We start from the raw sequence: 26957 nt of genomic DNA on the forward strand, positions 1-26957 counted from the left end.
CGCAGCAGTAACTAACGTAAATGGACATAATGTGATTTGGGAGGGTGAAATCTGCAGAAGATAATGTCAGCATTTTCCATATGCCTATGGAGATTCTTAGTCATCCAGATCATGGTTGTCGCAAAGTTACTTTTTCAAGAGGCAACTGGACAAAGTGCAGTTGCATCTTGAAAAAGCACCTTTGATACAACATTTTTCATAGTCTGTTTGTATTGTATGTGCAATTTGGGCAGATCTGGTTATTTTACGCCCCCTGGGCCACATCTGGCCCTTTGGCTGGCCTCTGTGGCCTGCACTTAGATTTATATACTGCTTCATAGTGTTTTATAGCCATCTCTAAGCAGTTTACAGAATCAGCATATTGTCTCCAACAATCTAGGTCCTCATTTTACCGAGCTCAGATGGAATGAAGACTGAGTCAACCATGAGCCTGTCAGAATCGAACTCCTGGCAGTCAGCATAGTTAGCCTGCAACACTGAATTCTAACTCCTGTGCCACCATGGCTGTTAGAAGTCATATGTAATTATGTAATTAGAAACCATGAGCTAATATGGCATAAGATGTATTCTTACTATGGTAGTAGCAGCTAATCTAAACTATATAATTTGCTGCTTTTTATAAAGCAAAAAAATTAATATTAAGCAGTATAAAGTTCAGCCTATTGGTTTGACCCTCCACAACTGTCCCTGTTTCTCAGGTGGGTCTTTGTGAAAATTAATTGTCCCATCCCTGGGCTAAGGGAACCATCTTTAGTTCCCATTCCATGACACTGTCAACCACCCTCTCTCTCTCTGTCTCTGTCTCTTTCGTTTGGGGAAATGTAAGGCACCCATTGTGTTATTGAAAACTTTCCAACCATTTCCTTATTTGTCAAGGAAAAAAATTGCAAGGAATCAAGATGGTCCTTTTTGGGGAAAGATGGGGGTGGAAGCAGTCAAGAGAAACAATAAAACCAGTCTGATTTCCCTAATTACAAGACAAAGCAAAATATATTTTTATTATTCAATTTGTATTTTATTCATATTCATTTCCTTCAAAAACCAAGACATTCATGTGGGAAGGAGAAAAAACAAGCTCAAGTTTATTAGGGTGTATTACACTGTTTCTCAAGGATTGGAGAATAACATTTCTTGATCACAGAGTTTGCTCACCACCATACGAATGCCTTTGTCACAAGCAACAACTATTTTGTAAATGAATTGTACTTGCTACATTTTGAGATGGATTACATTCACTTTCTATTCTCTACCCCAACAAATATCAACTCATCATGGCTGTAAAAATCCAATATCCACATCAGAGAAACAACCCACCCATCTAATGAACTCATGTGTGATCCACCAAAGCTTATACCTTCAAGAAACAATTGATCTTTAAGGTGCCCAAACATCTGCATTGTTTTTGGTGACCCTTAAGAGAACTATGAGTCCTATACAGCCTGTCCTGCAAATGTGTTTTTCTTGTCCTCAAGATGCTATAGAAGAGAATCTGCCATTGCAGGTCCAAACCATCTTTGACTTTTTACCTCAGAGCTTTTACCTCAGGGAGGAAAACATCAGTCCCGGTGTAAGATGGAGTGATTTGGTGATGGCTCTGTGTAGCTGTTGTGTATATACGACACTTTGCCTTTCAAAATTGCTCATTATCTCCCAAAAGGAACAATATTAACAAAAGCAACGAAGTTTTTCCAAGGTTATTGTGTAAGGACCATTTTTGTCTGAAAATGACATTTCCCCCCACCCTTCCCTTAATTCTAGGCCTGGTGATTACAGGTAGTCCTCATTTAGTGACTGGCTGGTTTAGTCACAACTATTTCATCATTAGTGATGAAAAAGTAACTTGGCAGCTAATCCACCCTGAGCCTGGAGTGCTGAACATGTCAAGAGCCCTGTTTCCTGGCTTTATTGCTAACCCTCCCTGCTGCTATGTATATTTATTTTGCACAATTGTATTGTTTTTTATTGTTTTAAAATGTTTTTAGTATTTTTACTGTAATATAATTTTTTGAATTGTAAGCTGTCCAGAGTCGTGGATTGAGATGGGTGGCTTAGACATTGGAGGGGGAGGGGGAATCCTCTTATTTATTACCTTTGCAAGTCTATAAAGCAGAGGAAAACTGAAGTCAAATTGTAAAAACAATTACAGTTTCATTTAGCAACTGCTTTATTCAATAACCAACTAGCCTGTTCCAATTGTGATCATTAAACAAGGACTATTTGTAGACCATTGTACAAAACCGTAAAGCACAAAAGCTTATGGGAGTTATATACTGTAAAGCTGCATCCCAAAGGGTCTTCTTTAGCTCATATAAAGAAATAGGAAATCTCCACCTACCACCAAGTCACATTATCCCATATTTGTATAAGTGTTTGGAAGATACATTTCAGTTGTTAGCAGTAGAATTCCTGCCAAGACTGAAGTTAAAGAAACTGCCAAACATTATATTTGTTACAGTAATCTGTCTTGCAGCAAAAGGTATATTTTATATAGGCGTTGCTGAACTGAATAGTATCTACACAGTAAGAGGTGCAACCTTGTCTTATTCTCTTAATGTATCCTCCTGTAAATGAAAAGACAGGTAAAGGGTTAGGATTGTCTATATTTATTGTCATTACATAAGTCTCGCATTTTATTCCTAGAATAAGATAGGTTGTTTACTTGGCTTTTCCCAAGGAGCAACTCCTTCCATTCTTTCTTCGTGAATTTCCAAGTCAGTGTTAGAACCACAGAGTTATGTTTTAGAGAACCCTATTCTAGTCATCTCACCCAAATAGAATGGAAAAGGGAACGTATTAAGGAAAGCATATTTGTGGAATCCTTGGTGCTCTCTGAGCTTTTCTAGCTTTCTTGCGGACGTTTCATTACCAAACGAAGTAACATCATCACTGCTCGGATGATGTTACCTAGTTTAGTGATGAAACATCTGGAAAAAAAAAACCATGAAGCTTAGAGAGCACCAAGAACCCCACAATTCAACCCTGAGCTACAAATATCCTTTTCTATTGGTAAAATTTATTTGTTTAGAAGAATGGTTCTGTCAGGGTTGGGATTCTACCGGTTTGGACTGGTTCTATAGAACTGGTTGCTATGATTTTGCAGTTCTGAGAACCAGCAAATCGTGTCCCTGGCTGCCCCCACCCCTCTCCACCCGCCCCTCCCTTCCCCGCCCAATCAGTCCTTATCACACAACATTGCGTGCGTGCCCGACATCACTGACTGTGTTCTTCCCCGCCCAGTCACTCCTTAAGGTATTTCTTCCTTTTCCCCTCCCAACCGTCAGCTGTTCCTATGATCAACTGTGCCAGGATCCCCCTTGCTGCCTTGTTGCCTTACTGCTTTGGCCAGGAGGCTTCCCTGAAGCCCAGGAAGGCAAAAAAATGGAACGGGAGGCACAGCTCCCCTCCAGCCCATTTTTTGCCTTCCTGGGCCCCAGGGAAGCTTCCTGGGAGTAAAAACATCCCCCCGCAGGAGGCTCCCTTGAGGCCCAAGAGGCCCCCAAATGGAGCACGGGCAGGGGTGGGATTCAATTTTTTTAACAACTGGTTCTGTGGGCGTGGCTTAGGTGGTGGGCGTGGCTTGGTGGTCATGTGACTGGGTGGACATGGCTTGGTGGTCATGTTATTGGCTGGATGTGGCCAACTCAATATCACTCACATCGAGGCACGCATCTCCTCGCCTGGCCTCTCATGACTGTGGGGATGCTGCAACAGTCATAAGCGTGAAAAAAATTTCAGTGCCATTGTAACTTTGAATGGTCACTCCACACAAGCAAAGTACCAGCAAAGGAGGGGAAAAAAAACTCCAGAGAAGTTCCTGAGACAGGAAGTCTAGTCCTGCCAAGAATGTAATAAGGGTTAACGGAGAGGCAGTTTCTGTAAGCAACACCAGAATGTTTCCTTCCTGCCTTCCTTACAGGATTAGGCCAGTAATTTCTTCTAACAACCGGTTCTCCGAACTGCTTAGAATGTTAACAACTGGTTCTAGCGAATAGGTGCGAACTGGTAGAATCCCACCCCTGAGCACAGGGGGATGCGTGCCCCCTCTATGCTACATATTTTTCCTTCCTGAGCCCCTTCTGGGAGCAAAAACATCCCCCCAGGAGGCTCCCCTGAGGCCCAGAAGGCTTAAAAAATGGGGAGAATGCTGCAAAAAAAACCACACCCACCCAGTCACATGGCCATACTCACCTAGCCACGCCAACAGAACTGGTTGTTACAAAATTTGAATCCCACTCCTGGGTTCTGTCCAGTGTCAATTAATTTAACTTGTTCCACCATTGTTTCTCACCTTTGGAGTTTCTTTGAATGAAACAAAACTGTTTTGTAGACACTTTGCAGGTGGATGGTCTGCGACATTTATTGTCCTTTCTAACTGAGGAACATTGATGACATATCAACCCTTCAGCTGTATAATGCAAACAGAAGAAGAAATGAGGCAAAAGAAATATTCAATTCTACATACACAGGCTAAGTAAAATAAGGTCTCTTTGGGTTGAGAGCAACTCTTGATGATTTAATGGAAACATGAACGATGCTGTGATTGTTTTGCACCAATGTGGTTTTTTTTTAATTACAGCCAAGATCATTTTTCAACTTCCTAGTCTAATCTACAATCCTAGGCTTTCTTATATTTTCTATTAAAGTATTAATCAACTCCTTAACCATTTCAAGTATGCTGCCATCTACTTACGAATACACATTTATAATAGGCGATTTTTTGCATTATTTGTCAATTTATCTATCTATTTCTATTTATTCTTTATAAGCATACCTGTTGGAAAGGACAGCAATACCAAGAAGACAAGAATCAAAATCTGAGTCAATGGAAGTTTCATTCTGAAAAAAGTAATTCACGCATCTATTAAACATGTGAAAAATGTTCAAAAACATATGCATATTTTGTTGGTGGGTTGCTTTTTTTATGTAGTTACTGAGCTAATATATATCAATAGGATTCAAGGTTGACTCAGTCTTTCATCCTTCTGGGGTTGGTAAAATAAGGACCTAGATTGTTTGGGGCAATATACAAATAATGCTTACATTTGAAACTGACCAGAGTGTTAAAAGAAAAAGAAGAGAGTAGAGTAGGGTAGGGTAGGGTAGAATAGAACACAACAGAACAGCTTTATTTGGCCAAGTGTGATTGATTACACACAAGGAATTTGTCTCCATTGCAGATGCTCTCAATGTGCATACAAAGCAACGGAATAATAATAATCATAATATGATACCAATAAGTATATACTGCTCTATGGGGCAGTATATTAGCTTAAATATTATTGCTATGCTTTGCTATTCCTATTCTTCTAAAAAGGCTATTGGGTTTTTAAATTATCAGGCCTTTTTCTTGATTCACAATGTATCTACTACAAAGGAGAATACAAATAAAGCAGTAACAATCAACATCTTATGCATGTAAATTTGCATCCAGAAAAGAAAACCAGAAGGGACAGAATAGATCAGGACAGTTTGTGAGGAGCAACAAACTCCTTCCCCAAATTATAAAGCCCAAGAATAAACCATCGTTTTTCAGAAAGTAGAGACGACTTCATTCTTGTAGGTTAGTTGATTCTTCAATGAATTGCAGAATATTTCAGGTACTATTCACAGCCAGAATGCAAATAGTAGGAATTAAGTATCTCTTCTTTCAACAATATAGGCACTTGAGAAGTGTCTCACATCATGTGCCAGATCACATCAGATACCAGTTACCTTTGGAGTATCATGAAGACCAGAAAGAAATGTTCTGAAACAAACACACTAAAATGTTGCTTAAGTGAGTTCAATGAGCAATGATTAACTCAAATATGGAAGTAGATCACGGCTGGACAAAGAAGGTACTTTCTTGGAACCATAGAACACTGTGTAATCAATTGCAATGTAACTAACTATATTCACCTTAACCCGAGACATTGAAAGCTGATTTAACTGCACCTATATCTGCTAGCAACAGACAAGCAATTAATGCCAATGCTAACTTGATTTCAGCTTAATCATCGGGCAAGGCAGTCCAGAAATTAAGTGTTGGATGTTGATCTGTAAAATAGTTGACTCCTATCTGAACAGTCTATATTTAGACATGACCATTTCAATGCCTTTTGTAATAATTGGAATAGAGCCTGGGCAAATGTCAAGAAGAAATTCAGAAGTCTAGATCGGATCCATCTCAATTCACAAGATCAATTTTCTGAAAGTTGGCAGTTCAAATTGGGATAGATTTTTATAAAGCTACTGTACAACCAAAATTGAATTTTATGATAGCTCAAGATGACACCTCTGATTTTTTTTTCCTTTCGACATACAAAAATTATATACATCACCACCTGTTTTTACGATCCTGTAATCTCTTAATTTGGGGTAGAGTGGATTTGGGGCAACTGGATGGAACTGAACATTTACTGGCTGGATGCCCTTCCTGACACCATGTGGAATTTGCAGCAGATATTTTACTTTGCACCCTAGGTGAAAATTATCAGCCACTACTTAGGACTGAACTCTCAACCCTCTGAATGGGAGGTTTGCCAGTAGGCCACCAAACATATTGAAATAGGACCTATTTATACATTTCAGCAATTGTGTAATTGGAGTACACTGATGTATCTAGAAAGCCAAAACCAATCTAGTGATGAAGGAGGTATACAAAGGGCAGGGAAGCCCAAATTCAAAATTTTTCTCAACCACTAGAAACTTATTGGGTTACGTTGATCAGTAACTCTCTCCCTGCCCAGCTAATCTCACAAGGTGGTTCAGGAATGCTATCTATCTTGAGTTTCCAAAAGTGTGACATAAATCTAGTGATCCACTTTCCAAAAATATACACAAGCTGTATGTATGGGCTACAAAACATGTGTGCAGCCATAAATCGTGTTTGTGAATTACTTGAAGAGCCATGCTATCTTCTCAATGCATCACACATAGTTGTTCAGAAAATCTCCAGTACTATTGAAAAATATTTGACAAGGTCACAAAAGGGAAGCAGAAGTCATTTTTGAGGTCCACTATTTTTTGTGGCAATATAATTGACAAGTATTTTCGTTCAATGCTTTATTTTCTTTTTTTTAAAAATCACATTGCTGGAACATGGGTAAGTAAAACTGATCAGCACCATGATGAGAACAAAGGTTCATATCCTTTGTCTCCATTCTTCTCTGTGTCCACGGAATGGTCCAATCAAGCAGCATTCAGACATGCAATAACAAGAGCCTGAAATGCCTGGAACACCTAACAAACTAAGTGTAACCGGATGTAGGAAAAACTGCTAATCTTATCCCATTCCTCCAATTTCCACATTTTTGGTGCTCAACAACACAGATGTTTTCATGGGAAGGAAGAGACATCTGGACATAGAAAAATATTTTAACAAATCACATTAATTGCATCCGTAATGTTTTCTTTTCTTTCTTTCAAAGTGAAAAATTCAAACATGAAAAACAGTAATACGTCACTTTTTTTTCAGCAACACTTGACCAAAAAAATAATTTCAAGCTAAGCCAGGTATTCTGATATGGAGTTTGTGCTGGATTTTGCAAATTCAACAGCCCTGCTCCCAAGTATACAAAGCAAGTTGTTGCTTGGTGTTGGTTTTCATTTAATTTCCTTCTCCTCTTTGCAAAACTTCACTTTGTACTCCTGTGTAATACTTTGGAAAAAAGAAGAAAACATTCCCATTTAGAAAAAGGTGGCATGCCAAAACATTTGAATTATCTGTATAAAGTAGAATGCAAGCTAAAAGCCTGCAAAATCTAAGACACTGGAAATTTTTATGAGTTACCCGACGAAAAATACATAATTACGTCCCATCACGATATTAACTTCTCAATTGGTTACTGATCATGTCAGAGCCAAGAGGAATGGGCGCTGAGTGTGTGAAATCAGGGTATGCCTTAGCATAAACTGTCCTATGGCCGAAAACACTGTAGCCAAATTCACTTGTTTTTCAGACAAAAGGCGATCATGTTACTGGAAGCCATAACTTCTGTGGACTGACAACATCATTTAGTTTCTCTTTGATCTTCAGGAAATGCCTTTTGAATTCCAAACCATCACCCTGTGTGGAAAATGAGAAAAAGAAAAAAAGCGTAGCATCAAAGTATTGTTACAGTACAAAATATTGGATTCTGACATATTTAGCATCCTATGAACAAATAATATTACCCCAAAACCTTTTTTAGAGATTAGAAATGAAAGGATGATCAGCTCAAATTCTTACTATGGAGGATAGTACAAACGTGCAGGTTTAACCATTTTAATAGTTGTGGACTTGTAAATCATGTTTGATATGTAATACTATAAACTGCTTAGGATCCTGTAACCAAAGCAGAATACAGATAGTCCTCAAATTACAATAATTGAGGGCAGAATTTCTCTGTTGTTAAGTGAGGTGGTTAAGTGAGTTCTGCTCAATTTTACAATCTTTCTTGTCACAGTTGTTAAGCCAAATCAGTACAGTTCTTAAGTGAATCATGTAGTCATTAAATGAATACAGCTTCCCCCCACTGCCTTTGGTTGTCAGAAGGAGGCTGGTAAAGTCCCAATTTGCAATTGTGTAATCCCAGGAAGTTGCAACCGTTTGTAAATATATGCTGATTGGCGAAGCACCCAAATTTGGATCACATGACTGTGATTGTACATGTAAGGACTGGATGGAAGTCAGTATCCTTGTAATTTTGGATGACCACTAAACGAATGACTGTTAACTCAAAGACTACCTGTAGAAGCACTGCTATGATTATTATGCCTTGTCTTTGTGAACAAATCTCTTTCGTTTCTTTCTTCTGCCTAAGCTTAGACATCTTACTAAAACGGACTTACCTTTGACAATCGGAAATCCACAAGAATTTTCTCCTCCATTTCCACCAGGCTTGCTTTGAAAATCAGTTTGTTATTTCTTCTGTCCATGGTGGATATGGTGATCTTTCAAGAGAAAGAAGAGTAGATCAGAAGGGAAGAAGTAAAGTTAGTCTTCCGGTGAAATTGCCTTCTGCTGTGGTGAGGCCGATAGAAAGTCTCACAATGTATAATAATTATTATTAGAGTCATGGGTGTTCTTTTCTGAAGCACATGGCAAGCCTTATAAATGGATTTTTCCCAAACTACCCTGTTTCTCCAACAATATGGCCTCCCCCAATAGGAAGTCCCAGCATGTTTTATAGGCATGAAATGAAATTAAGCCCCTCCCCCAAATTAAGGCCTATATTAAAATATGCGAAATGGGGGGGGGGGGGAAATGGTGGGGGGGCTTGCCGTTAGGAAGTACTTTTGTTGCACACCCGGATATGGTGCTGCCTGCGTTGACCCTGATACGAAGTGCCCCACCAACGCCGAGGTCAACATCCAAGCCATCGCCGCCTGCCCACCCAAAGATGCAAGGGCGGGGGAAATTAAGTCACCCCCGAAAAGACGGCCTAGCCATTTTTTCGGGGCTCAAAAAAAAATAAGACCAGGCCTTATTATATGAGAAACACGGTATGTTTTTGAATAAATAACAAACTTCCCTGGCTACTATAAATAAACATCCTAAGAGAAATAAAAAGAGGACTGACTTAAAGTCATCTAGCTGGGCTTCTATGCCTAAGGCACAGAGATGGTATTCACCAACTTCTGACCACTGAAGAACCGGTAGCAGAAATTTTGAGTAATTCGGAGAACCGGCCAATACCACCTCTGATTGGCCCAGCCCCCATCTATTTTCTGCCTCCCATTGAGTGCCAGCTGATCGGCTGGGTCTTCTTTGGTTGCCCTGCCCAGGAGAACGGAGCTGGAAAGCAGATTAGTGGGGTGGGGAGGGAATGGAGATTTTGCAGTAACTTTCCCCCAGGAGAGGGGAGGAATGGAAATTTTACAGTATCCTTCCACTGCCACGCCCACCAAGCCACACCCACCAGGGCATGCCCACAGAACCGATAGTAAAAAAAATTGAATCCCACCACTGCTAAGGCAGGACTAGAACTCTGAGTCTCCTAGTTTCTATGCCTGCACCTTAACTACTACAGCAAACTGGCTCTCCAGTTTGTAATTATAATATGTAGTGATAATGTTAGCAATAGCTAAGAATTGCAACCAATACCATCCATGTGCAGTTCTAGCTCTATTGCTTATTCCTTCGCTTGTCCAACCAACATAGATACTTCAAGGTGTTACTTTTATACCTGGTTTGTGCAACCTTTCTTCCAGATGTAGCCCATCTTTTCACAAACCTCCTTCAAGATTTGGTAAGACTGGTTAGCATCCAATTTCAAAAAGAAACGGGTCATCCTCTTTACTAGACGTTGCCAGGGGTTCTAAGAGACACAAGACAGAAAATGCCAGAAAACTGTAAAGTGAGCAATTCCGTTGATGATTTGCCTGGAACCAATTTGATTTCCCAAAGTTTGTTGTTAAGGTTTTCATCGAAACAATGAATTTATCCTTTAATTTTGTTTAATTAAAACAATAATTAATTCCAATTATTATTATTAAATTCCAAAGCAAAGGATGGGGTTTAAAGAGGAAAGGAAAACCCAATGTAGAGGTAGTCCTCGGCTTACAACCACAATAGGGGGTCAGCATTTCCATTGCTAAGCTAAGCAGTTAAGGAAGTCGGGCTTGATTTTTTCCCCCCCGCAATAGTTGGGAAATTACAAATGTTAAGTGAATCATGCAGTCATTAAGCAAATTGGGCTCCTTCCCATACTGACTTTGCTTGTCGGAAAGCTGGCTGGGAAGGTTGCAAATGCCAATCATGCTGTTGTGGCCCGCCAGTGGCCAATGGAGCTGGCAGCAGATTGGGACAGTGAGGAGGTTGGGGAGGAACATGGGCCAGTCCTGGAGTCTGGGGAAGGCTGAGTACTCTGCGTCAGAGGCAGAGATGGGGTCAGGGCCATCTGACACTTATCAGCTACCTACGGAGTTGGACATCAGTGGGGCAGAAGAACAGATGGAGCCTGTTCCAAGTGTGCGCATGCGCAGAGCTGCCAGAAGAAGGGAACAGCTAAGGAACAAGGGTTGACTTGGGAGTAAAGCCATAGGTGGACGGTGAATGGCCCCTCCCATAGGGAATAAAAGAGGAGCGAAAGGGGAATGGGGTTTTGCAGGAGACAGTTAATTCATTTGGGTGAAGATCTGTTCCTGCATTCTTGCCAAGCGTTGTCTGCTACAGTGTGGTATCTGAAAGATATCGGTCTGGCAACTCTCCAAGCCTGATAAAGGTCTGTAATTGTGAACTATCTTGAAAGGCTGTTGTCCGGGACTTTGCTGGAGAGGAATTCACTGTAAACTAACTAAAAGGGGTTTACTGGGACGAGGAGTCGGCTTCATGCTGTTGGGGATGTCTAGGTCAGAACAGATGCATTCCTGGGATGCCGCAACCAGTGTAAATATATGCCAGTTGCCAAATGCCTCAATTGTGACTATGGAGATGCTGCAATGGTTGTTAAAAGCAAGGACTGGTCATAAGTCACTGTTATCTCGTGCCTTTGTAACTTCGAACAGCCTCTAAATGAATGGTTGTAAGTTGAGGATTACCTGTAGTGATTTAAGAACAAAGAGAAGGCAATCATTCCACCAGGCAGAGTTACCTGCGATGAACTTGGAGTGCCTAACATCTGGCTGTTCAGCAGCATGTGCTCAGGGCGGGCTGGTTGAGAGAAGCTAATCCCTTGCATCAATTTCTCAATATTGCCTGGGCTGCTGTCCCACAAGGAGAGCCCAGTTCTTGGTTCTGGCTGGGAATTGGAACAGATCTTTTTTTCCTCGCTGCCACAACAAAGACAGATATCATCACAATATTAGAATGTTTTTCTAGTATTGTACTTTCAGAAAGCAGACTATTGTCTGCGCTGGACTGTATGAGCCTTTATTTGGCATAGGGCTATTAAAGCTAATCCATACATATGACTAAGGTTCTCATTTTCCCCAACCAAATTCCAGATCTGAGCATATTCCAAGTTACTCAAGTGAGATCACTATCGGTACTAACGAGTCAAAATATCCAGCCAGCATGGATGGACACCCCAAACGGAAGATTAATTCAGACCAACCAATTGTTCACAGATCCAATTTATTATCCAATTACTTTTGGATCTTTAGTTTGATAGAGAAGATAGGGAGACATTGTGATGATGCAAGTCCATCAGAACGCGGAAAAACTGGTGGCCTTCCGTTGATACACATCATAGTTATACCTAATCTAGAACCATCTTGTTTGATAAGCAGCTTCTCTTCAGGATTTTAGGCCAGCAATTATCAAGCCCAACTAGAAGATTCTAGAGATTCAATTTGCCAATCTGTATTCTAGAGCCGTAGTGGCTCAGTGGTTAGAAAGCAGTATTTCAGGCTAATTCTGCTGACTCCTGACTGCCAGCAGTTCGATTCTTACTAGCTCAAGGTTGACTCAAGGTTGACCTTCCATTCTTCCACAGTCAGTAAAATGAGGACCCAGATTGTTGGGGGCAATATGCTGACTCTGTAAACTGCTTAGTGAGGGCTGTAAAGCACTGTGAAGCAGTATGTAAGTCTAAGTGCTATTGCTACTTCTGAGCTCTTATCCTGCCTAGAATACCCCAAATTTCATCTCGTCAGGCATGGTTCTGTTGCCTGTATGTATCTTAGGGAACTAATGAGAACCCATACCACAAACATTTACACAACAGTGCTGTTTCTGTGAAGTTAAGATTACTAGACACTACACATACACAAAGGTATCTTCACCTGTGTGCAACTTTTACAGGAGAGAAATCCATATCTGATCTAATGTGTTTAGAAAAACCTCCAGGGGAATCAGAAGGTCCTCCAGAAGAGCCCCAGGACCGCTTTATGCCTACAAAGACAGAGATGTCATGATTAGGATCTAAACAAAACAATTTAAGTAAAATCAAGTATTTCGAGGCCAGGCTAGGGCCTGCAGCTCTCTAGGGCTGTTGGATGGATTGAATATAAGCGGGTCATCTTTATTATGGTCACAGACCAGCACATATCAGCTTATATTCTTCTCTGAAGGATCAGAAAAAAACCAATCAATGTAGAATTACTAAATGTGAAACTCCCTGAATGAAAATGAGATAACTTTCATATTGTCTGCATTGTGCTTTTGTCAATTCAAAGTAAACCACTCCAAACTCAATTGCAGGAAATAGGATTTCAGCAACCGAGTAGTCACTGTCTGGAATTCACTACCTGACTCTGTTGTCACCTGCTCAAACCCCCACTCCTTTACCTTCAAACTAACCTCTATTGACCTCACCCCATTCCTAAGAGGTCTGTAAGGGGCGTGCATAAGCACACAAACGTGCCTACTGTCCTTGTCCTATTGTCCCCAATTATTCGTACCAATTTCATGTATTTATACTTACGTTTATTCTTATTTCTGTTATATTGTAAGCGTTTGACAAATCAAATAATTAAATAAATTCTCCCTTTTTGCTGCTAAAGCTAATAAAACAGGGACAGATTTTTTTCCTTCATGCCATAACTCTGCTGAACACTTAATTCCTGCAGATGTCTAATGTGTATGTACATTAACCCACACAGTGTGGCTGTAGCATTATAATTTATCCTCTTTATTGTCTTCTTTACTCCCCCTCTTATTGGTATTACTATTATTATTATTATTCTTTCTGTTGCTTTGCGAGCCCAAGTGCTTCTATACCGAAGAAAACTTTCTTGCGTGTTTAATCAGCCTTGGGTAAATAAAATATTCAATTCAATTCAAAGGACAAATAATAAGCTGATCAAGGCCTATTTTTCATACCTTACTGTCATTCAGGTGGTACAAATCACTCATGGGGGAAAAAATGACAAGTATTTACGAAATATCAATGTTGGACCTTCCAGATGGTGCTGAACTATATATACATCCAGCAGCCATAGCTGAGGGATGTTGGGAAGTGTAGTTTAGCAACACAGGTGAAAGTTTCACATTTCTACTTTATGCCTGTGACTATTTCAAACAAGCCAAATATAGGTGCATACTAAGAATCTAAGCCGAGTCTCAGTTAGCATCCTGAGAAAAAAAGTGACAGTGAAAAGAATAAAAAAAGAAATCTCATTGATAACTATTACTCCTAATTACTATTCATTGGTGGTTGATTGAAGATCAAAAACAAAAAAAATTTGAAGCATGACTTGCTCCTTCTGTGGGAAGCATGAAAATATTAAAGCCTCAAAAACTCCACAACTATATATATATAAAAACATGTGTCTGTTCCGGAATAACTCTGGAATGCCTAGACTAATTTCAACCAAACTTGGTACACAAATGACTTACCCTCTGGAAACAAATACTGTGGGGGTAAGACACCCCTAACACCTCTCGGAGTGTGTGTGTGTGCCTTAAAATGGCTTCTACTGTACATCACAGTGGACTTGCCATGGTAACGGCTTCACAGTACTCCACAAGGGGAATCCCTCTCAGCCCTCCAAGGAAACATCAGGCGATTGGCCAAGTGCAATAAAAAAAATGAAACACCAGCGTAGACAAGAAACCCCCGAGGAGAGGAATAGAAGACTTGCGACACTGCGTATACACACACGGTACAACAGTGTGAGTCCCAACTACTGGATTTTCTTGTCTAAAACAGGATTGGGATAAATAAATACCCAGGCAGTGCCGGGTTATCGGCTAGTAAGATGGATGTAAGATGGATGTCACACTAAGAGGGATGTGAAATACACTCACAAAGGTGCTTTCTCAAAAAGCAACTGGGCTTTAGTTTTTTTGCAGATGTTTCGCTTCTCATTCAAGAAGCTTCTTTAGTTCAGAATTGAAGAAGCTTCTTGAATGAGAAGCGAAATGTCTTCAAGGAAAAACAAAGCCCAGTTGCCTTTTGAAAAAAGCACCTTTGGGACATTCATGACCTGGATGACTTAAGAATCTCCATAGACAAAAATACACTCACCTTTCCTTAAAGGTTTTGTATACCATCTGTCTTTTGTAATGTCTGCAACAGTAAGCCTGGATGAGGGGTTTTCATTTAAGAGTTTGAGAAGCAAGGCTGCAAAATATATATATGAAGAATTAAACTGATATAAAAGCAACTTCGATTAAAATACTATATTGCGAAACATCTTCAAACAAAACTTTTTAACATTGGTTTTGCAATGTTCTTTGGATGATGAATCTGAGTCCATAAAAAAATTAACCCGTATTCTTCCTGGGTTTCTTCCAAAGGACATTACAGATCAACAGAGGGAGAAGTCATAGATTCGTGATGGCGAATCGGTGGCACGCGTGGCCACGGGTGGCACGCAGAGCCATTTATGCCAGCACGTAAACCACAGGCAAACTTACCTCACTGCACATGCATGTGCCTCACAGCTAATTTTTGGCTGTTTGAGGCCTTTTTCGGTCTCCCAGAGGCTTGAAAAGGCCTCTGTAGGCTGAATAGGCCTGTTTCATCACTTCCTGTAAGACTGGAAGTGATGAAATGTGCCTATTATTTGGCCTGCAAAGCCTGCAGAGGTTTTTTCAAGCCTCTGGAAGGCCGAAAAAGGCCTCAAACCAGCCAAAAAATAAGCTGTGAGGTGCAATGCAGGTAATGGGGCATTGGGGGGGGATTGTGCACGCATGCGCAAGGGTCGTGGGGAGGGGGGAATGCATTGTCTTCTGGGGCTGGCACACGAGCGCGCGCACACACACACGCACAATTTTTGGCACAGGAGCCCAAAAAGGTTAGCCATCAATGTCATAGATAATATTTTGGATTAGAGACAGGATTATTTAATTTGCTGACGTACCGAGAGGCAATGAATCGATCTTCTTCCATGGGGAAAGATATGTCTTTCTTTCTTTCCAATCACAATATTCTTGACAAGTTTCGGCAGGCTGGTCCCATGGCAATTCTGCAGGAAAGGAAACCCCATTTTAGAGCCAAATTTAACAAAAGGTTATACAGAAGATTCCTAATTAATCGATATTCCCAATAAATAGGCGCCTGCCCTTCATTTTATAAGAATTCCTATTAGGAAAAAGGAATTAAGACTGTAGGTAGCTCTTACCTCCTGCTAACATCGCAGTAAGCACAATTCCACATGACCAAACATCAACAGGCTCAGCGTGAAATTCTTTCTTTTTCAGGACTTCTGGGGCCAGGTATGGAAGCGTGCCACATATCTTGTTCAGCAGTCGCTCACAGCCATTATATTTAAATACAGTAGCGAGCCCGAAGTCTGAGATCTTGAGGTTGTCTGAGCAAAGCACAAAGGACACTGCGTCATCCTTCACATTGGATTAATTCAAATGAAATCAATGGAAAAGCACTCAAGAACCCAGAAACCCTGAGGACAGATAAACCTCCAGGTGGCCTCAACGACTCCCTAAAAAGGATGCAAATGACCAGCTGTCTGCAAGGAGTATAAATCCTTCCATTGCCCACCATCCAGCCAGAGCTGAAGAAGCTTCTTGGATGAGAAGCAAAATGTCTTCAAAGAAAAAAACAAGAAACTTCAGTTGCCTCTTGAAAAAGCACCTTTGGGACAACCATGACCTGGAAGACTGAGAATTTCCATAGACTTTTAACCCAGAAAAATATCCAGGAGGCTGAAGAAGAGGCAAAGAGATCTCGAGGTAAAGAACAGAGGTCCCATATCCAGCATTTCGCTCATGACTTTAATGGATAGATTGGGAAGAGAGGAGAAGAGTATACAAACTACAGGTAGTCCTTGACTTACAACAGTTCATTTAGTGATCGTCCAAAGTTAGAACGGCATTGAAAAAATTGACCAATGGCTGTTTTTCACACTTATAACCGCTGCAGCATCCCCATGGTGACATGATCAAAATTCAGATGCTTGGCAACTGGTTCATACTTATGACCGTTGCAGTGTTCTGGGGTGACGTGATCACCTTTTGCGACCTTCCGACAAGCAAAGTCAATGGAGAAGCCAGACTCACTTAACAACCTGATTACTGACTTAACTGCACTGATTCACCTAAAACCTGTGGCAAGCAAGGCCATAATATGGGGCAAAACTCATAAATCCCTCACTTAGCAACATAAATTTTGGGCTCAATTATGGTCGTAAACCGAGGACTATCTGTACACCCTTCTCATTGCGATGACCCAGGGTGGGATACAAAACAAACACAGTTACAGAAAACAGGTGAAGCCCCTTTTATTCCTTCACTTTGCTTCCAAGCTCCAAACATCCTTGATGGAAGACAAAAAAACTCCCACACAAACAGTTACACGAAGAAGGAAAAAAGCAACACAAACCAGGCAAGATAAGGGCTGGAGGATGTCCACAGATAACACACACTGGGAAGGACGCCAAACTCAGAGAGGAACTATAGAGATATTTACACGCTTTGTTTCCAGCGTTTGCCAGTATGCAGGTCCAAACTCTTATTCAGTTGTCACAGCTGCAGCCCATGAAGGGGATCATGGCCCTCTCCTCCCGAGGAGACCACGTCTCTCCCTTATCCTCTCCTCCCTGCGTGCCCTAGGATGGATAGGGGATGGGCCTGGGTCTGACTGCCCAGCTGGCCTCTGCCTTTCCCCAGCTTCCTCCAGAACCTCTGGAGCCACACTTCCACTCCCTGACGGCTGTTCCTCCTCTCCCTCAGAGTCAGTCTCTACCAGGGGCACGACACTCATCTTCGGTGACCCCCTAGAGTAAGAAGCTCTGCAGCAGGCAGACTCTGCAATCCACATCCATCTGTGACAGGAGCTGGCAACTCTTCTGACTTAAGAGTGAAGACTCTTGAAATGAAGGGTTTCAAAAGGAAGCTTTTATTAAGCAGAAGTGAAAGCATGTCATTCAAAGCAACGTGTGATGATCCATGACGGGATACAAAACAAACACAAAAACAGGTGAAGCCCCTTTTATTCTTTTACTTTGCTTCAAAGCTCCAAATATCCTTGACTGGAGACAAAAAACTCCCCCACAAGCAGTTACGAAAAGGAGGAAATGCCATTTAAACTAAAAAGGCCTATACATTATAAAGAGTAAAAACAACACAAACCACACTGAAGCAATTAAGGGAATGAGGCAAGATAAGGGTTTGAAGATATCCACAGATATCGGAACACACACTGGGAAGGACATCAAACTCAGAGAGGAACGACAGGCTAGGGACATTTCCACGCTTTGTTTCCAGCACTGGCCCATACGCATGTCCGTCCTTTTAACCAGTTCTCACAGCTGCAGCCCATGAAGAGGATCAAGGGCCTTTCCTCCCCCATAGACCACGCCATTCACGTCTCTCCTTTATCCTCTCCTCCCTATGTGCCCTAGGATGGAGAGGGGATGGGCCTGGGTCTTCCTCTGACTGCCCAGCCTCCTCCACAACCTCCGGAGCCACACTTCCACTCCCTGTCGGCTGTTCCTCCTTTCCCTCGGAGTCAGACTCCAACACGGGCATGAAACGTCTGATCTGTCTTAGGCAGGCAAGTAGAGTTAAAGCCACAAAGACCCTTCCCTTTAGCCAGATATTGATTCAGCCAATCCACAGGTGTGAAGATGTTATTGTCCCAGATCGCTCTGGGAAGAGAGATAAGCATGCATTCCCATGGCCATCTTCCACCGGCTATTAAAGTGAAACACCCCAGATGGCTTTTCCTCCTATCCATCTGGCGCCAGGATACAAGTTATAAAAATGCCAGTATCACTTTTAGGGATCTGACACTGCCCCTATCCTCATTGCAAAAGGAGTTCTGCAGAAACTTAGCCCGTCACTCTGTTTTTCCATCCAATCAACTTTTGCTGTGGTTCAGACAGAAATTGGTTGAGTGAAAGATTACAGATTTTTTTTTTTTTGTGTGGTGTGGTTGACAAAATACAGAGAATGTCTCTCTCTCTCTTAATTCAGTACTGGTGGGATTCCCAAGATTACTGGGTGAGTATTAGCTGAAAAACAGAAATTTGGACTAGGAATAGTCTGTCTGAAGACTGAAATGAATCCTCGGTTTTCTGGCAGCAAGCATTTTTCCTCCTCTATAACCAGGAGTGGGCTGCTACTGGTTCAGGCGAACCGGTAGCTAATTTTATCATTTTTAATTACCGGTTCGGTGAACTGGTAAATCCCACCCCTGGCTGGCCCTGCTCACCCCGCTCCACCTCTCCCAGGAGTTACCACGCAGCCTGTTTTGGATGCCAGTTAAGTGCAGGCCCCGGCTGGAGTCTTGGGGAGGGTGAAAAATGGGCCTCCTGGAGGTTCTGGAAGGCTGAAAATGGGCTCGTTTCCAGCCTCCAGAGGGCCTCCGGCGCCTGGGGAGGCCATTTTCGCCCTCCAGAGGCTCGAGGAAAACCTCTGGAGTCTGGGGAGGGTGAAAAATAGGCCTCCCAGAAGTTTGGCCTCCACAGAGCCTCCGGAGCCTGAGGAGGCCATTTTTGCCCTCCCAGAAGCTTGAGGAAAGCCTCCGGAGCCCGGGTAGGGTGAAAACAACCCTCTGCCGTGGTGCAGGAGACGGACTAGGCCACGCCAATACCCACACCCACCCAGCAACTGGGCAGAGAACCGATTGCTGGAAATTTTGAAGCCCACCCCTGCCTATAACCCTAAGGTTTTAGGGTACAAAAGAAAAATTACGTACCTCTTGCATCAAGCAGCAGATTCTCTGGCTTAATATCCCGATGTGTCACTCCTATGCTATGGAGGTAGACCTTATAGAAAAAATGTTATTCTATTAATTCTTTTTTTTTTTTTTTTTAATAAACAATATACAAACAAACAAAACATAAAACGTAAGAACATAAAACATCTTTTCTAAAAACTGCTTATTAAGTTTTAACCAAACAAATAAAACATCTTGTTTAAGTACAGCATAGTTCCAAATTATCACATTTCCATACAAGCACAATTTAATATGCATCTTGTGTATTCAACTTCATATCTTATTACTTTTTCCAAATTCTCACTATTTTTCCCTTTACTTCTATTCAATTTTATTCATTAAACTTATACTTTCATCTGTCTTATTTACAATTTCATGTTCTCATCCAACATTCTTAATTCTCAATAAACATAAACAAACAAAACACGTAACATGAAAACATAAAACTTTTTTTTAGAAAGCGGCTTATCCCGGGTTACATCTTTTTGTACAGACATAAATCAAATTCATGCTCACCTTATATACTATTTCGTATCTTATTTACTTCATCTCAATTTAAATCATTATACTTGTATCTTTTGTCTGTTCTTTTTCAATTATCTATTTATCTTTTCTCTTTAATACAAAATTTTTCCTGTAATCACTGGTTGAAGTATGACGCTTTTCTATCTTTTCCCCAAATTTAACACTTAAAATAATACATATTTTCCATTCTGGTTCTGCTTAGTACATTCTACGTAACATTTTAAAATAAAAAACATAATAAGCTTACAGTATAGTAAAAACAATGTTCCATAACAAATTAATTAATTCTATTAATTCTTTTTGCCCACATCAACTTCAAAATAGAATGTGAGCAATCAGTGAAAAGTCAGCATAAAGAGACTCACCACGCCAGCGATTAGCTGGTGGAAAAATCTCTGTGCTTCTGATTCTGGCATGCCGATATCAGGCTCTGAAATAAAATAAAATAAAAATTATTGTTATGCAGATACTAAAATAATCTACATCATCAGTAACTTCTTTTCCCCACTAGAATCCTGCATTTTAAAACAGTATAGTGACACTAATGCCAGTAGAGGATTAAGTTTAAGAAAGAGATATTTCATTCTGCAACTTGACTAACTTGTATTTACTAATTTGCCGCCCATATCATTTCTAAGCAACTGAGTGGCGCAGTGGCCTAGAGGTGGAGCTCTCACCTCACAATCTGTGAGGCTGTGAGTTCGATCCTAGGTAGAGGCAGATATTTCTCTCTCTGGGCATGGTGAGAATATATCTGCTGAACAAAACTCCGCATTGGCGACAGGAAGGGCATCCGGCCAGTAAACACTCAGCTCCATTCAGTTGCCCATACTCCTCCCCACAAGGGATTAGGGGGTTATTAAAAGGAGATGATAATGGTTTCGAAGCAACTCTGGGCAGCATACAGCATGTAGACATTAAAATTAACAACAAATATGCCTAACCCAATAAAATGACAATACCATCAAAGTAAAATCATGATCAGAAGATTGGGAAGAAGGGAGGATTAGCTCTTAATTAACCCATCCAATTTGGAATCTTTTTAACTGATATTAGTTTATTTTAAGGCTGGCTTGTTATAGATGCATTTAAATAACCCTGAAAGAATAAGACAACCAAACAGAGTTGCAATTAAACCATGTCCTAATTGTAGAGGCAGTTTTATATCACAAATCTTTTGAATTCTTCTATATTTTCATGTTAAATTGAACCCAAGCATAAATTGCATAAAATAAGCAACATATTAAAAAAAGAGATAATCTAACTCCTCTGCCAGTGGTGATGCCTTTTCTTTAACCAGCCTGCGGGCAGAAGTGGTTTGATTCCAGAATGTTGGCTTGTAGTAGCTGGGTTTTTTTTTAAACATTTTTAATGATTTGTACACTGTGCTCAGCTACAATAAAAATTGCTTGGTTTAGTTTTGGTATGCTATTGAATTCAACCAACCATGGTTTATACAGCAAACAAACCATGATGGGGCATATAAACTGGGTCTTATATAAATTGTCCCATGGAGACAATTAGACAATTTAGCATGGAGAGCACTTGCCTATGAAGTCTCCAAGAGTCAGACACAACTGAATGGATAAAACAGGGGTGTCAAACTTGGTTTCATTGCGGGCCGCATCACAGTTGTGTTTGACCTTAGGCGGCCGGGTGGGCATGGCCAGTTTGTCGTCACTCATGCCAGGGGGCACTTGTGGTAACCCGAGTGGGGATCCTCTTGTAGCCCTCTGCCAGCTAAAAGGGAGCCCAGAAGGGCTGCACGTGACTCTTCTGAGCTCTGTTTTTGCTGGCAGAGGCACCGTGGGCCGATCCTTCACTATTTCCAGGGTGGCCCCATGGCCCAGATCTAAGCACCCCAAGGGCCTCGGGGATCCAGCCCATGGGCCTTGAGTTTGACACCCCGGGATAAAACAATAAATTGTACCACTGTGAAAAATAGGAAATAGATCCAACCGAACTAAAATAATCCAACTAGTTTGAGTTGCCTTTCTTATAGCCACACGGGAATTCCCACAAGATTCCTTCATAGTAAAATAACACTATTGTCCCTAGATTGTACCGAAGTCATTGTGTGGCACCCTACAGATTCTCCCATACCTATTCGGTCAAAGAGCTCTCCCCCACTGCAGTATTCAAGGAAGAGGTACTGAATAGTGCCTTCTCGACGATGCCCAAAGAATTTCACAATGTTCTCATGAGTCAACATTTTGTTGATACAAATCTCCTTCCTGATCTGATCCGGACATTCAGCGGCACATTTTATATCCACCATTTTCACCGCAACCGCTTCCTCGGTGTGCCTATTCACAGCTAGTTGAACTCTGAAGAGGAGATCAAAGACAAGTTTGCAAACAGCAATAGCGCTTAGACTTATATGCCGCTTTACAGTGCTTTATGTCCCTCACTAAGCAATTTACAGAGCCAGCCTATTGCCCCCAACAATTTGGGGCCCTCATTTTACCCACCTTGGAAGGATGGAAGGATGAGTCAACCTTGAGCCTGGTGAGATTCGATCTGCCAAAATGCAGGCAGCCAGCAGTCAGCAGAAGTAGCCTGCAGTACTGCCCTCTAACCACTGCGCCACCAAGGCTCACTCAAATAAGTTTTCTATCCTGGAAATTAAGATCAATATAGCTTTGCCCACCATCCACTTTTCTTCTACAGAAAATGGGGGGGGGGGGGACCCCTTAACTTAAAACACATGATTTTCCCCATTCTGTAATTCTTCAGTATCATGAATTACAATTTGCAGCTCATCCTTTTTCTACAGGCTTTATTTGAACTCAGTGTTTTATGTGTTCACGTCAGCAACTTACTCTCCATAAGCCCCTTCACCGAGAGTCTGCACTAAGTCCCAGTCTTCCACAAACGGCACTGCCATTTTCACAACCTGCACATCTGCTACAAATATTTGAAAATAAAAAGAAATTTATTTATTTAGCACACATATATAGCTGCCCATCTCACAAAAACATGACTGTGGGCAGCTTACAACGTAACAACGGTTAAAAACTCCATATAAATAAAATAAACATATAATGCCAAGAATTACAAAATATGGCTACCAGGTACTCATTAATATCTCTCCCTCTCTCTCTCTCACACACACACACAATTTACTAATATATTACTAATATGGTGTGTGTATACATACACACACACACACACACACACACACACACTCCTATGGTGTGTGTATGTATATATATAAAATTTATTTACTTATTTATTCCTGTTTATTAGTAAATGAACTGAAGAAACAAAAGAAATGAACATACATATACATATACATACATACATATATACATACATACATATAAAATTTTTCAATCCATTTACTTGTTCATTTACTAATAAACAGGAATAACTAAGTAAATAAGCCCAGGAGGGTGAATCTAAGATATAACTGCTCATGTGAATCTTGAAACTTGAGTAACAGATAACTAATTGGGAAAAAAGCCCAAAATAAAACAGATTAGTCTATTGCTAGTAAGTCAAAAATTCATCCTACTTATCCATCCTTTTCCAGTCAACTTTTTTTTTTATGCTGGATGAGCAGAAAATTCAGTGCCTTTCCCTATACGTGTTTCCCTTTTGCTTATGACCCAGAATAGGTTTCCCAACCTTAGCCACTTTAAGTTGTGTGGACTTCAGCTCCCAGAATTCCCCAGCTAGCATAAAGAATTCTGGGAGGTGAAGTCCATGCATCTTAAGAAGCTAAAGTTGGGAAATTCTATCCTAAAAGGGCAAGAGTGATTTGCAGAGGAAAAAAAAGATGCTTGGGAAGACACAGGGGAGGAGAAAGGCTTGAGGTATCACAAGCTACTTTCTCCTAAATAAAACAAATTGAACCTGTGGCCCAAAATCCACTGTTGATGCAACCTACACACAGAAACACATATTGTTTACACATTGCAAGAAGCAATGTAACCTTCCTCAGGTCTGAAGGCAGACTGATGAAGGAAGGTTATTTCCATCCATCTTCTGCACCAAGAACCAGCAAATTGCTATAAATCTGGTAATCTAGAATCCTCTTTCCTATAAGAACCCCCCCCCCCAACAACTTACACAGAAGCATAGAAATTACACTCCAGAACGTTGCTCTCAAGCGTAGCAACTCATGTTGTGTGGACTTCAACTCCCAGAATTCTCCAGGCAACACAGCTGGGGAATTCTGGGAATTGAAAGTCCCTGTCTATCAAAGTTACCTTTTTTAACTATAAAGTTACTAAACTGTAAAACTTGTTTGGTAACAAGTACCAGGGTGGCCTTGGTTTGGCTCAAACGCCTAAAATCCAACCAACTCGAAGGCCCCGTTACCCAAAGAGCATAATCCGTGCACAAAGGTGCAATTAACAAGAGCAGACTCGGGGAGACCTAAGGATCACGCTTGGGATGAAGGTGGGGGGTTCCACTAAAGAAGAGGTCTCCAAACTTGGCAACTTTAAGACTGATGGACTTCAACTCAAAGAATTCCCCAGCTAGCATAAAAATTCTGGGAGGTGAAGTCCATGCATCTTAAGATGCTAAAGTTTGGAAAACTTATCCTAGAACACCATCCCTGCACAAAGGTGCAGTTAACGACAGCAGACTCGGGGTGCCCTAAGGATCACTCTTGGGTTGAAGGCGGGTTTTCCCCTAAAGCAGAGGTCCCCAAACTTGGCAACTTGAAGACTGGTGGACTTCAACTCCCAGAATTCTCCAAGCAACACGGCTGGGGAACTCTGGGAGTTGAAAGTCCCCATCTATCAAAGTTACTTTTAGTAACTATAAAGTTACTATAAAGTAACTATAAAGTTACTAAACTGTAACATTTGTTTGGTAACATGTACCTGGGTGGCCAACATTGTTTCAAACGTCTAAAATCCAATCAACTCCAAAGCCCTTCTCCGTTACCCAAAGAGCACCATCTAGGTACAAAGGTACAGTTAACGACAGCAGACTCGGGGTGCCCTAAGGATCACTCTTAGGGTGAAGGGGGGGTTTCCCCTAAAGCAGGGGTCCCCAAACTTGGCAACTTGAAGACTGGTGGACTTCAACTCCCAGAATTCTCCAAGCAACACGGCTGGGGAACTCTGGGAGTTGAAAGTCCCCATCTATCAAAGTTACTTTTAGTAACTATAAAGTTACTAAACTGTAAAATTGGTTTGGTAACATGTACCCGGGTGGCCAACCTTGTCTCAAACGTCTAAAATCCAATCAACTCCAAAGCCCTTCTCCGTTACCCAAAGAGCACCATCTGGGCACAAAGGTGCAGTTAACGACAGCAGACTCGGGGTGCCCTAAGGATCACTCTTGGGGTGAAGGGGGGTTTCCCCTAAAGCAGGGGTCCCCAAACTTGGCAACTTGAAGACTGGTGGACTTCAACTCCCAGAATTCTCCAGCCAGCAGAGCTGGCTGGAGAATTCTGGGAGTTGAAGTCCACCAGTCTTCAAGTTGCCAAGTTTGGGGACCCCTACCCTAAAGGGAGAGCAACCCACTTGGCTCAGCGAGTAGATAATACTAAATGTTGGGGGGAGAGAGAGCAGCTGAATAAGGGGGGGGGAGGGGCGGAGTTGTACCTGCAAAAAGGAAGTTACCTTCCCGAACCGGGCGCCCCCTTTGCTTTGCAACTCCCTGTTCGAATGGGGAGGGGAGGGAACGCAAGTGACCTCCCTTCCCCGGAACCCCAGGCGACGAGGGTTGGGTGAAAGGGGGGCAAGGCCGGCCTGTCCGTCCAGAGCCCGGAGCCCCTCCCGGGACAAGCCCACCCCCCCCCACTCACCCCCAGCCTCTCCCTTCCCGTTGCTCGGCTGTAGGGAGAGCCCGAGTCCCGACGGCTCCTGCCCGGTTGCGCTCACCCGCCTCCTCTTCCTCCTCCGGGGCTCTCTCTCTCTCCGAAAACGCCGCTTCCCGCCAAAGCGCGTCGCAAGCCGGGCCGCCCAGCGAGCGGAGGCGGAGGATTCCGGCCACGGCTCCGCCCCTTGCCCGGACTCAGCCCCCTTGCTCCAGCCGGGGAGGGAGGGAGGGTGGTCGGCGCGAAAGGCTGCTTGGTTCCGGCTGCGGGTCCGCCACGGCTACAGACTAACTAGTTAGTAGTCCGTCTCAAAGCAACGGTGGGGGAGAATCATTAAATCAGGGGTCTTGGCAGCTTTAAGATTTGCGGACTTCAACTCCCAGAATTCCTCCTCCAACGTCATGTGAGCTCAGGAATTCTGGGAGTTGAAGTCCACAAGTCTCAAACTGGCCAAGTTGGAAGACCCTTGCATTGAAGGAGGCAAGGAGGAGGGACAGAATGAAAGGCGAATGGCAAAAATTAAAAGGTGCTTTTGTAAAAGTTATGTTAAATAGTTAAATTGAATTGTTACATCCTCCCGCAGCAAGTTGGCCGCCGTGAGTTGCTTGTAGCAAGTTGGCCGTGGTGAGGAGGGTTGTGGCAAGTTGTTCCTTTCCCTCCAGCTGCTCTCGGCCTCGGAGGCTAAGAGAGTTGGGCACATGTGGTTGAAGTGGTGGCGAGGGATACCTCGGGAATCTGCCTCCTGTGTGCCCCGGAGCTTTTAAACCAGGGGTGTCCAGGCATGGCAACTTTGAGACTTGTGGACTTCAACCCCCAAAATTCCCTAGCCAGCATAGTTGCCTGGAGAATTCCGGGGATTGAAGTCAATACAATGCAGGTTTGCCTGGAGAATTCTGGGAATTGAAGTCAGTACAATGCAGGTTTGCCTGGAGAGTTCTGGGAATTGAAGTCAGTACGATGCAGGTTTGCCTGGAGAATTCTGGGAATTGAAGTCAATACAATGCAGGTTTGCCTGGAGAGTTCTGGGAATTGAAGTCAATACAATGCAGGTTTGCCTGGAGAGTTCTGGGAATTGAAGTCAATACAATGCAGGTTTGCCTGGAGAATTCTGGGAATTGAAG

At 42.1% G+C, this 26957-nt stretch overlaps 1 protein-coding gene and 1 non-coding gene across 4 annotated transcripts; both read right to left on the minus strand.

The window, feature by feature from the left end:
- Positions 1 to 1004: 1004 nt before the first annotated feature.
- LOC113427163 (uncharacterized) lies at positions 1005 to 6708 on the minus strand. The gene is made up of 3 exons (XR_015750363.1): positions 4772 to 6708; positions 4289 to 4405; positions 1005 to 2561 (listed from the first exon to the last, which is right to left on the minus strand). It is a non-coding gene; the product is annotated as an uncharacterized LOC113427163 (transcript).
- Positions 6709 to 7029: 321 nt separating this feature from the next.
- Positions 7030 to 26210, minus strand: CHEK1 (checkpoint kinase 1). Of its 3 annotated transcripts, none has more exons than XM_087970012.1 (13): positions 25901 to 26210; positions 22877 to 22961; positions 22158 to 22381; positions 20420 to 20484; positions 19509 to 19578; positions 15973 to 16161; positions 15712 to 15816; positions 14874 to 14969; positions 12688 to 12796; positions 11556 to 11733; positions 10149 to 10280; positions 8812 to 8913; positions 7030 to 8047 (listed from the first exon to the last, which is right to left on the minus strand). In XM_087970012.1, the coding sequence occupies exons 2-13, from the start codon at positions 22939 to 22941 to the stop codon at positions 7952 to 7954; spliced, it is 1431 nt and encodes a 476-aa protein (XP_087826138.1). In that variant the 5' UTR covers positions 22942 to 22961; positions 25901 to 26210; the 3' UTR covers positions 7030 to 7951. The 3 variants fall into 3 exon arrangements, with proteins under 3 accessions (XP_087826138.1, XP_087826139.1, XP_087826140.1); XM_087970013.1 differs by having other exon boundaries at positions 22877 to 22958; positions 25901 to 26027; XM_087970014.1 differs by lacking the exon at positions 25901 to 26210 and adding an exon at positions 25712 to 25731.
- Between the last annotated feature and the right edge of the window lie 747 nt (positions 26211 to 26957).

The sequence above is a fragment of the Notechis scutatus genome, chromosome 7 (assembly GCF_049901735.1).
Source record: "Notechis scutatus isolate UNSWTSFEM ecotype Mainland chromosome 7, rNotScu1.2, whole genome shotgun sequence".
NCBI classification, from domain to species: Eukaryota; Metazoa; Chordata; class Lepidosauria; order Squamata; family Elapidae; genus Notechis; species Notechis scutatus.